The sequence below is a fragment of the Calonectris borealis genome, chromosome 12 (assembly GCF_964195595.1).
Source record: "Calonectris borealis chromosome 12, bCalBor7.hap1.2, whole genome shotgun sequence".
Classification (NCBI taxonomy): domain Eukaryota; kingdom Metazoa; phylum Chordata; class Aves; order Procellariiformes; family Procellariidae; genus Calonectris; species Calonectris borealis.
Window position 1 is genome coordinate 2,857,376 of NC_134323.1, and position 12,520 is coordinate 2,869,895.

The 12,520-nt window shown below is 39.1% G+C and overlaps 1 protein-coding gene across 2 annotated transcripts in view; it reads left to right on the forward strand.

The window, feature by feature from the left end:
- CBFB (core-binding factor subunit beta) overlaps positions 1–12,520 on the forward strand; it is a 43,943-nt gene that overhangs the window by 15,167 nt on the left and 16,256 nt on the right. For both annotated transcript variants that reach the window (XM_075161000.1, XM_075160999.1), the window contains exon 4: positions 7,862–7,978. In XM_075161000.1, coding sequence (XP_075017101.1) covers positions 7,862–7,978 — 117 coding nt within the window. The remainder of the gene's footprint in view (positions 1–7,861; positions 7,979–12,520) is intronic.

The window sequence follows — 12,520 nt, forward strand, 5'->3', positions numbered from 1 at the left end:
TATGCAGAAAAATCCCAACAAACAACAACCAAAAACCCATAAAAATAACCAGGTTTTCTAAAAGTGACTTGTAAATTCTGTCTTTCCAGTAAAGTGAAGAAGATTCTTCTCCTGTTCTTTTTTGAAGTTTTAGAAACCAAAACAAAAACCATCACTGTAGTATTTCAGTAATACAGAAAGCATGTTGAGAGAGGTTTTGTCACAGCTTTGATACTAATGACAAAGACATTTTTAATGTGAGTCCACACATGGATATTTTTACTACATAGAATTGTAAAAATGCATTGTGCGGCATCTGAATTTTATCTGAAACTTTAGTTTTATTTGTAATAAAAACAGGTGATTTATATAAGCATACTTAAAAATTGAACGAAGTACGTAATAGCAGACCATCAGGTTTTGCTCTGAAGTTGAAAATTGTAGCAAGTATTTTCTGAGATGGTTTTGCACTTGTGAATGGAATGCATTCTTTCCTGACGGAATATACTAAGGGAATGCTATCACTTGTTATCCAAACATCTTTTGCTATAATTAGAGAGCTAAAATAGATTTTTTTGTTGTTGGTGGTGGTGTTCTTGAATGGAACTTACGGCTCAAGTTTTTTGATTTTTTTTTTTTTTTTTCTTTGGCTGTGAAATGCCTTAGGCTGATATTTCAAGCTGTATTTGAATCACCTTTGACATTAGCATGTATATATAGGCATGTATAAATTCATAGGCTTCCATGGGGGGTGGGGGAGGTGCGTCTAAGAGTAAAGCTTACATTAAAAAAAATTGTATTCCTCTGTCTCCTGAATCTGGCAGGTACAGTATTTTGATAAAGGTCAGACTAAATTAAAAATCTTTCTGAGAAATTAAATCATAGTTGCCACTTTTCTAATACACTTTAGGCTTTAAATTTATCTTAATCAGCTCCAGTACGCGGAAGCAGAATGAACAAGGCATATATTGCTCTGAAGGGGGAGAAATAGAGGGATTTAAAATCTTTAACAACAATTTTAACTGCTTATATACAACACCCTGCAAATAGTAGTTAAATTAGCCCTGTGCTCAGCTATTTTTACTTGCTGCTATTAAAATTCTAGTACAGGCAGTTAGCAATTCGTGGGATATTTTGTATTTCAGTAAATTCTTTTCTTCAAAATATTTTGTTCCTCATAGTCGGTGAGTTTGTGTTTCCACTGCTTTTTGTGATCTTAAAACATTGTAGTATGAAAGACTGCATTTACAACTTTTATTTTCTTCATATTTTTTTCCTAAGCATAACAGTCTATATCGAGACTCTTAGCAAGCATACTGTTTTGTTAATATTTCTGGTTTTGCTTGAGGAATCAACCTTTGTCATAGCTGATGAAATAGAGTAACCCTATTTCATTTTGAATGTTAAACTTTCTTTCCAGAAATTATTCTTGTTGTCTGTAAAAACACTAATGCCTGGGTTGTTGGTTTTTTGGTTTATTTGTGTTTGGGTTTTGGGTGGGTGTTATGGCATATGTAGGTAATGTAGAGGAAAGAGGAAAAAGGAAAACTGAGAAGCTGAAACGGGCTTTTTCCAAAGAATATTTCATGCACTACAGTAGGCCTGGTCATTCCTGATCTTACCAGGCTCTTATCGAATTATTTACTTAGTCTAAAGTTGCAAGTGAAATGTCTTTGTGCCATCACAAGAAGGAGGAGGTATAGGACCAGGTCACAGGCAGAGGAGCGATGGTGCTGGGCACCGCAGGCTCTGCTGTCCCTGGGCAGCCCTGCTGCTCCGGCCAGCACCGTCCCGGCAGTCCCACGTTGGCAGCCGCCTGTCAACCAGCAAGGGCCTGTTGTTGGTGGCGTGGTACAGTTGTGACGGTGGTGCCACCCTTGAGAAACGTAGAGCTGTATTCATCTTGAAAGCCAGAGTTTGGTCATCCGTGTACAACTGTTTCGGAAAGACTTCTTTTGTCAGGAAGTATCGCTTCCTTTGCGTTTTTGCAAAATAGTGTAAGGTTTAAATTTTAACAAAACCTCATTTTCATACAGTGGAAGCTGTTTCAAGATGTAGCTTTCAACATAACTTAGAAAACATTTTCTTTTTGTGTTTAAAGGAAGAATAATGCTTTGAGGCATGAGACAGAAGGATTGATCTAAATTTGTTGGATTCTTGAGCTCTTATGGTTTGTCATGATGTGTCTATTGTTCTAAGATTAAAAACACTAAAAGGTCTATTTCACTCATAGTGACTTCTAGATGGGATTCTTTTCATCTGTTTCTATTTACTGTTTCATTCCCAGTTAAAACTATGTTACAAAGGTTTTGTTTCAGAATTGGACTGACAGAGTCTGATAAGTGATGTAAACTCTGTCCATGACTTGGTTATTTTTCATTAGTTTCTTTTAAAATATGAGTGATCACTATCTAAAAGTGTAGCCTGAAGCCTTGTATGGACCTGTCAGCTTTTGCTGTAAATTTGGTTACATCTTCATGCTAATGAAGACACTATTCTGTTTTGCTCCCCAAATAATTGAGGATTTTAGTGTATAAATTCTGTTGCAAAGTTTTAGAAAAACTTTTTGCTTTTTGTTACCTTTCATAGATTGCTTCCTCTCGTATGCTCTGCCCCCTTTGTGGAAGCCAGGCAACCCTTCTCTCATTATCATATGCAAGTGAGAGTCCTGGTGTTTGGGGAGGGAGGACTGACTCAACTTCACATTTGCCCAATCTGTATGGCAAGACCACAGCATTTTATTCATGAAAATGTGTATTTCTGTTAAAGGAAACAGATGAATACATAATTTCCTATTTTAACATGTTGAATAGGTAGTCTCCTTTTACTCAGAAGTGTGTGCAGACCATGTTAAGAGAAGCTGAAATGGTGAGGTTAGCCTTGACAGATTTAACATCTTTCTTACTTGGAGTAAATGTTTACAGCTGTTTCTTTCTTAGTGTTTCATATATGAAGTCACTGGGGAGACTGCTGTTTAAATATTTAAAAGTGGGGTATGATTCAGGGGAAGGTGGGATCAAAACTGGGACATACGCACCTGGCTCAACAGAGAGGCAGCTTGTGTGAGCAGTTATGAATGGGCAGATGCGTGTGTGATGAGGCATACGGTGAGTCAGAACGGAGCCTCTTCCGAAAGAATGCATTTTGCTCCAGTGTGCTGGGAAAATGAAAACAGAAGGGAGGGGACTGCATGGCTTCACTGGGGGCCGGCGGTTCCTGGGGGGTGAAGCTGGGCCTATCGCTGGCCGTGGCCGTTGCGTTGGGAGCGTGCTGATTCATTAGTCAGTGGGTGGTGAGAACTGTGTGCAGTCTCTGGGGGAGGAAATGGCTTGGTTGCTTTAGGGAGAAGGAACATTTTCTGTAACTGCAGGATGTGTGGGTGGAGCATGCAGATAGCGTATCTATAGCACATCAGTTAAATACCCTGGTGTTGCGAGATAAGGATTTACTAGAGGACTAAAATAGGATGTGAAACTGAGGTTTTGCGTCTTGTGCTCAAGTAAAGCAGCTTTTAAAGTCATTGAGAATTGTCCTTTGCTTCACTATATTCAAATCAAGTTTGGTTTTTAAAATATGAGCGAATGGTGTTAGAGGAACCAGGTCCCGGCCTATTTTTAACAATAAAGCTAACTCCCAGTTACTTGGAGTTGGAGGAGAGGGTTGCTCATTTAAATGCAGATGAAAAGAAATAACAGATTAGTTGAAAGGGTACAAAAAGGAAGGTGAGATACACTATATATTGAAGGTGTGGCACAGAGGTCTTTGAGATCAAGCCAGCTGGTAGGCTGAGAAAGCATGAACACAGCTCAACAACTTAGAGCCTAACGTATTCATGCAGCACCTTCTCAAGTTTATGTGTGTTTATGGTGCTGTTTGTCTTCCATCCAGATAATCTGCCGGGAGATAAGAGTGTTTACTCTTGCTGGTTGTTCAGTCAGCAAGCAGAATGTTTGTTCTAACACTAAAAGCCTGTTTCCAATGTAAAAATAACACATCTACTTTTCTTGCTTAAAAAATTCTAATGCTACTTTGATTTGTAGTAGGAGTTGGAAATGGAAGATGTAGTTTGTGGTGAAATTAAACTTTTGTATAACAGCCACCTGGACAAAAATTCAGCTGGTATAAGCTAGTACAAATTGCAGATTTCAGTATGTGACAGTTTACCTCGGTCTCAAAATCTAACAAACTAATTAGCTTTGGCTGTGCTGGTGTGTGGAAAATGAGGGTGCAAAATGAGGGGGAACTTATTCTCCTCCTTCAACGTGTGTATAATAATGCTTAACTAAGTTACACAACTGTTTACTGTCACAGTCAGAAAAGCCATACCTCATTTGGTTTATAGGATGGACTGTACTCTGAAAGGAGGCAGCTGTATAATATATCTTTCCCTCTTGTATGTCCCTGTAATTGTGTTTATGTAGCATTAAATTCGTCCACCGAATACGAAATTGGTAATTGCCTGACTTCCAACCCCTCCTTCTTCCTCTGCTCTCTAGTGCTTTTTACCTAAGCGTCTGAGTTTTACAAGACTGACTTCCAAATATTATTATGAAAAGCACCCAGAGGTGTGGGGAGGATTTATAAAATTATATAAGTGCAGTTAATCTGGGTTTAGCAACAAAACCTGGAAAGAGTTATTCCAACAAAGACATCCTTTTATCTACTTTTAATCAAATTGCATAGCTCAATAATATTAAGGGGGGAAGTTGGGGTCTTTATAGAAATACTGTGGCTTTTGCCTTTCCTCTCTTGCTGTGACTGTCTTAAGGCAGCTTTCTTAATAGAGAATTCTGAAAGTTTTTAAAAGACAACTTTGTGCTGGATTTTGAGGTGCCATAACAGATCATGTGCTCATAGATAAGAGCAGTAATTTACTAATAATTCTGTTAAGTTCGGAAATTGAAAGGGAACCAGCATGGCTTTATCTGAAGAGAAGGAAATATGTGGTTAAACGGTTTTGGCTACAGTCTTAGGTGGTTTCCATTCTCCAGAAAGAGGAGAGGGAGAAAAGGAGTCTAAATTCCCTTCTCTAAAATAAAGGAAGACGCACCAGTATGCTTTATTGTGTGTTTTAATGAGAGAGAGGTTCCTGCATAAGCGCATGTGGTTTCAATATGAATTATACTAAGTCTGAATGATTATGTAGTAATTTCAAAACTCAAATATCTTGCTAAGGAATTCATCCTTTCTGAGGTGAAAAACGTTTACTATCTGTGTTTTGAAGACCTACTGAATCCAGTGGTGTAAGGCTTTAAGGGCTCTGATTCAGGAGCAAAGGCGGAGTACTTTATCTCGAAAGGTCAGGCTGCATGCCAGTGGTTCACAAGCTGCTTTGTCAGCAGCTCAGCTGTGGGTCAGTGTGCTTAGGGCAGATAGTAGGCATCAGTAATCACATCGGCTCTGTCAACCTATTTCCCTTTTCCCCTTTGACTTCTGAAGACTTTCTCTGAATTTCCAGCACAGCTCAGGCTTCCAGGTGATGGTAAGGCGTTGCATTTGAAGTACTGAGCCCTCAGCAGCTGCGTCTGAGCTGCCTACTGTTTGCACTGCGCTACGAAGTTTGCACATAATGCACTGGTAGCTGCAGTGACCAAGGCAATTGAACAGCCGCTGAAACGAGGCAGTTAGTGGCAGCATAATATTCCTAGTCAAAGAAACAAAAAAAATGTCTCATTCTGGACAACTTGAAAAGCTAGATTTTGTCATCTGCGTGAAGTCCTATGTAACTTTTGATTTCCCAGGCTTTTGCTGGGGCCAGAAGGATAGGGGAGGCCAGGTGAAATGTAAACCCTAAATGAAGATCAGCAAAATGCTTGTTTGCTTCTGCAAAAAGTAATTAGCATTAGAGTACAGACTGTTTCATCTTCACAGACCCATAGTTAGGTTATGCTGCCTTTTTTTCCTTTTGAATTATTCTGCATTCTTCTTAGAAGAGAATGACACTTGATTCTAATAGCCTCTTTAACTGTCTTTCACTTCTAAACTAATTAAACGCATCTATTAAATTGATGGTGTGTACTTCATTTATTTCTTGTGTGATGAATGAGTGAAGACTGTGCTGAAAGGGAGTGATGTTGCATTTCTTATGTTTGAAATGATTAATCTTGAAATGAGGGCTGTGGGAGGTGGTTTCCTGGTAGTCCACATCTTACTCATGCTGGTTCTGATGCCTCTGCTCGCAAAGGCAGTGGGCTGGTAGATCTGCACCCTGCATAGTGTGCTGTCATCACGGAAGACATAGGTTGATGACTTGCATAGCTAGCCTGTGAATACAAGGACAGCAAACCAGTCCCCGCTCTTTCTAGCGGAGACCCTGCAGTAGGAGAGCTGTTACAAAGAAGATAATGCTTGAACTAATGTTTATTTCTTTGTTATTGAGCTATGGCGTATGGTACTAATTCAAACTTCTAGAGTATATCACTTCATACTGAAGTGTGATAAATTGTAAAAATCAAGCTCAGAGATCAAATGTGTATTTTCTTTGGCAAATAACATTACTTGTTTGTCAGTTGGTTTCATGTTATTTGTTCCCTTTCTTCCACTTACGGATCGCCTTTCGTGGTGTTCAGTACTTAATTTTACCAGGACAGCCTTTGCGTAAGGAAGGCTTACCTTTTTTTCGTACCTCCTGTAACTCTTTGCCTTTCGTTTTTCTGCTTGAGTGACCTTAGCTGATAAGTGTGGAACTGGGCAGGTAGGCACAGTCGGGGTGCTTTGAAATGCGCTATAGCGCTAAGCATCAATTATACTTTGAGGATTTGCCAGAGGATGAAGTTAGAGCTGTTAGAGGAGATGTGTGAAAATTCCTCTACGTAGCTGGGCCTCTCCTGAAGACCAAAAAGACTCGACAGGATTTTGAATATCTAGGCAGTCTTTAAATCTGAAGTGAGTGCTGGCCTGTGTGCATGGTTTGCCTCTCTGGCAATTCAGTATAGACAAACTTCTGTTCCGTGAGGGGTTTGACTTGCCAAGTAGGCTGAAATAACTACTGGAGGTTGATTTTTTTTTTCTAGCAATTTAGAAAATTTTGCTTTTTTTTTTTTTTTTTTTTTAAGGCTGATGTCGTTAACTATAGGGTGTCAAACTCATTTAGTGTTGTATTTGCTTCTTTTTAAATTTCCTGTGTGGAGATTAATCTCTGGTCTTTAGAAGGGGAAATACTTCTGCTTTAAATCACTGTATCATCTACCATTATCTAGATGTAGGGCCTTAAGCTCATGCATTATTCCTTGCTGCAGCACAAGGCACTGTGCATGTTGGTGCTGTAGATGGGTTTTGATCATCTGGTGTTGCTTCTTTTGAAAAGCTAGAATAGACACAGGAAGACTTTCTTATTTTTAGCATGGTGTATATATAGTGTATTTTACTAAACTCTGACTAGTTTGTAAATTTGAGGAGGACTGAAACCGGTGCTTGTTCTTTGTTGAAAGAGCTCATGTATTGGAGTAAAATACAGTGCTTCTTGGGAGTAGGAAGGCATGTGTTCATTTAACCATTTAAACGTGCTGTAAAGGATCTTCCCTGTCTGGCAGTGTGCCGCTTTCTTTGTGACACGAAGGTAAGCTGACAAGAAAAACAGTTACTTTAACTGAAAGCAGTAACAGAGTTCTAACCAAATCCTGGTGCATGCCAGTTTATAAAATGAGAACACAACTTAAATTTATTCCATCCAGTACAGTAGGCAAAAGTTACAGCACGCACTTGATTAAAAGAGTTCTTGGAAAGGAGGCAGGAGAAGCTGTTAAGTGGAGTCTCATGTTACCAGCTGGTTTGAATGTTCTTCTAAGAATACATATAGAAGCTTCCCGCAACAGTATTTTCATTGTGCAGGCACGGTGTAAATGCTTTTAAATTCATAGCATGTGTTTTACTTTTATTTCAGGTGTACTTGAAGGCACCTATGATTCTCAATGGTGTCTGTGTAATCTGGAAAGGCTGGATAGATCTACAGAGACTGGATGGTATGGGCTGCCTGGAATTTGATGAAGAGAGAGCACAGGTAAGACAGTCTGCCCATGGCTGCTGTGCCTTAGACATTTGTTTGTCCTTCCGGAAGGAAACACGCAGTCAGGTAGTGATCACACGTTCTAATTTGCTTGTTTTCTGTCTTCACTTGGAGTACAAATTCCAAAGAAAATTTACAGTATAGAAGTTCAGAAATATGTGGTTGTAGCTAAACTAGTGTTTTAATTAGATCAAAATATTAGGGGTAGGAATCATCTGTAGTTTACAACTTTGTGGGTGACTTAGCACGATTACTATGCTACAGAGTAGTAAATCTTAAAGTATTTGAAAAGCTATGTCTGTAACTTGGAACAATTTAACTGGCAAGTCTCTTCTGGCTGTTTATTTTAAGGTGGTTTTTGTAAGTAGCTTTTTGTTTTATTACATATGGGGAGTGCGAATAGGGTTTTTCCGTTTGTTCTTTTAACAGTAGTAGACTCTCTGCTCTGATAAGGTAGGGCAGCTTTTAAGAAACCTACTTCCTATCTACCCACTTCCTACACCAAAGTGACTGTCTAGCAGCTGAGTCTTCGGACATGCACAAGAACAGAATAAACATACAGGAAATTACTTTTTAAGTGCATATAAGTTTCACTTACGCAGCTGTAGAGTTCCTTAATTTAGTCAGACTTGAGACAGACCTTTGCTTTTGAGATGTTTGTGTGGGCTTCCACGCAGATCACCTGTCTCTGCAGTGGACAATAAATTGGATGTAGTAACATCAGTTACCAGAGTTATGGCTTGGAAACTATGTTTTATGGTGAACTCAGCAGTTCATTTCTGTAGTTTGATAATTTAGAAATGTTAGAATTATATGAAGCCATGGTCCAAAGTGCTTCTGAATACAAGGGTTTGTAAGCACGCTGAGAAAAGAAGAAGGGTGAGCAATTTCCTGCAGCCTGTTTTTTTTTCCTCCAAGTTCTGTATTGGTACTCCAGCAAATGATTCTTAATAATTTACTCTGTACCTGTATATAGCCATTTTCTCCTAACTTCTCTCTGGAGACTTCTTCTTTCACCCAAGACCATCATGACTTCCCCTAACTTTTCTGGAAACTTGAGTAATTCACTTTGAACCGTTGTTCAATGTCTCTTAAATGGTAACTCTCTTTTTCACCTTGATAGCATAATAAAATTGGAGCTGTCTCTATCTCCTTCCTTTTGTTCCCTTAAACTCAGGGACTCACACCAACTCACTCATCTTAATAATTGAACTGATTTGCGTCATGGTGGTGATTCCCTTTGTCTTTCTTTGTTACATCTCATGTGTTTCATACATACGGGTGATTTTTGCAAAAACTTATTATTCACACAAACTGTTTGCTTTTCCAAATTACCTTAACATTGGGCCCCCCGGTGGCACAAAGTCCTCTGGGGGATTGCTTCCGGCAGTTGTGCACTGGAGCTGAGTTAGATAAGGATGCATTTTCTGTTTCCACTCTGTGCCTCTTGTTCTCAGTCCTCACTTCCTTGCAGTTTCCCTTTTAGTCGTTCTACAGCCACAGTTGGTCTCTACGTAACAGGTAGGAACCCTTTGATTCCACCTAAATACAAAGAGCACTCCTCTATTCTGGGCATGCAGAACTGGAGGGCATATTGATTAATTTGTTTCCGTTCAAGAGCTGGAAGTATTCAAATCTAATTTTATATGTATAGTTGCAAGCTTTGTGGTGCCTTGCCTCTCCCTAACCTAAGAAACCAATTTGCATGTTCATGAGATCATGTTATTGTGACTATGTTCTGAGTTAAATAGAAATACTTTGTGTCGAAACAGTGTCTTTGAAATAGTCGCAGCCCTGCATGCTTTCTTCAGGATGCCTAGAAAGAGAGGGTATGCTATTCTGAGAATAGTCCTGCCACCTTTTGTTAATCTGCCAAAAAAGCCACAGAACCAAGCTTTTAGTTGAATGCTACTCTTCGCTGCGGCATTCACTTCTTCCAAAGCTGGGTGTCGGCATTTGAGCTAGCTAAGTTCCTGTTGCAGCAGCGTGTTCTTTGGAAAGAGAGTAACTGCTGTAGACTCCATTGATTAGAAGGCCTTTAGACTGTAATGGATTACAAAGCAAGGTCAAATGTAGACACTTGAGGATTGTGCAAGATAAATCCCAAGATTCTTGATCTATGACAGTTGTTTGATGCAGAGTGCTAAGTCTGAATGACTTCTGAACTGAGAGGAGACTGCTTTGAACGTGCGCTCAGAAGAAGATAGTGTCACTCTTTTCCAAAATTGTATAGTTCCTGAAAAAAGTGGGCACCCTTCCAAAAAGGAGGATGGTCAGGTGACCTGTGGGTTCAATTTTTCTCTTTTTAATTTCCTGATAAATGTTTTTGCATGCTCTTGGATTATTTTAGTTTCCTGATGTGTATACGCTGTCTTAACTACACTTAAGAATTCCTTTTTGCTGTCTTCAGAAAGTGTTTGTGCACTGAGCATGTGATTTAGTCTTAGGGTTTTTTTTGTGAGGGAATGCACGCTCTCAGGTGTCAGTGCTTTCTTGAGTTTTGAGTGCAGGGTGCTGAGCTGGTGGTATGACCCAGTGTGGATCTGCAGAGATATGTTTGCACTCGGTCACAGGTGTGTAATTTGTTTTCAGTTTGTGTTTCTCAATGATTATGAGGAGGACATTGGTCATCTTACTTGCTACAGGAGTAGCGGTACCTAAGAGTAATGGGTGTCGTAAGGCACTATACAGACTCAGAGATGTTGCATTGTGTTTTTTATGTATGTATTTGTTAGTATTGTAAACATTTGGGCAATCTTTTACATTCTTCAGTTTCCTCTTTCCTGTATCTGTCATTTTGCTTCCTTTTTTAAAACTGTTTTAATATTGCTAGTGGCGATTGACCTAACTGCTAACTTTGATCCCAAAACAACACTGATGTCAGAACGGGTTTAAGTGCCTCATACTGTGCAGTGTAGTGCCTGTGGTACCCGCTGTCTTTTGTAATAAGAGGTCCTATTGGCATTCACGCACCCCCCCATACACACCCGTTACTCCCATTTTCTGGAAGGCTTGCCTTACACAAATGTAGTGCTCCTGCATTTTCCTTCCTCTCTTACTACTTCTTACTAACTAATGCTGGGATCGGATAAAATTTTTCTTTGCTGCCACGCTTTGGAAATGGTGCTATCCCTCACCAGGTCAAAAAATATTTTAGGAAGAAAAACCACATGCGTAACAATGAAGTATTTCAATTGTAACTTTTAAGCTAGTGTTGTTTCTGTTTAATTCATAGCCTATTAATGTCTTACTACTAAGCAGTCTTACTTTCTGTTACTGGAGGCCCCGATTCAGCTTCTTGGTCAGAGTTCAGTGGACTATCACACACAAAGCTCTACATACGTGCTTGAATATCTTCCCCATTTGGGGCTAAAATTTCCCTGGATTTGATCTTTATCTTGAGTGTCATTAAAAGACTGTTTCTGTCTTCAGTACTTTTCTCTCTCTTCTGTCATAGAGCATTCTTGCTATGTAGATTCGGTAGTGATAAATGGTTGTTCTCACAAAGTCTTTTCCTACCAGGCTGCTGGGGGCGGGGGGAGGTATGTGTGTGAGTAGGGGTGTGTTTAGGCTGTTTAAGCTTCTCTTTTTTGTTTTTCTGGGTTGGGGGGTTTTGTTCTGTTCTCATGATGATACGGCTCATACTTTGCTTATTCTTCTTTTTCTTAGTAGATTCAAACCAGGAGCATTTTTATTGATTAAAACTAAGATGGATAAATGATGGTGTTTCATACAGCTGAATTCGCTAGGCTATAATTACTAGATTTGAGTGACATTTGAAAAAAATTTGTTAAATTCCTGTTGTACAAGATCCTGAGACGTTTGTTAATTTCTGTTATAACACATCACCAGGAGTAGAGCAGAATTTTTTTACTTAAAAAAAAAAAAGTTCTGATGCTTTTTTCTCCCCCTTTCTTAGACGTTAGTAAGCCAGTGTTTCAGCTGTCAACGTGTGTTCATTGCTGGATGTCAGCATACTGATTCTTTTCCTATGAATTTCTAATTTTGTTTCTTTTGGTTATGATCATTTCTTTAAAATATTTGGCTGAGGCTATATGTTAGCTATTTATTTCATGACCACTTTAAATGATGGTAAAATGCAAAAATCTTTTACAAAAAAAAAATCTGTTTTCATTTAAGTCTGTTTAAAAAAAAAAAGAGGGTAATAAAGACATACATGGCTTTTGTAAATTAGAAATAAGGCAGCTTTTCTGTAGTCATCTGGGAGACAAGCTTATCTATTTTATCTCTATCCTTCTGCATTATTAAGAACAAACTTACTTTCCGCTGTCTGACCTTGGTTGCTATGCATTGCGTGAACATTAAGATAGGGCCAAATTCTACTTTTAAAAATAGTAAGTAGTGTTAAAATGTTATCTTATTGGCAGCTTTAAACATTGCCTTTCAGCATAGCTTTCTGGGGACCTGGCTGTGCGGAGTTACCGATTGGCAGATGTTTGTATTTAACTGTGTTAGGCCGCGAGGGGCACTCCTTCACATCATTTCACAAAGTAGCTTCAGGGTGCACGATTGTGC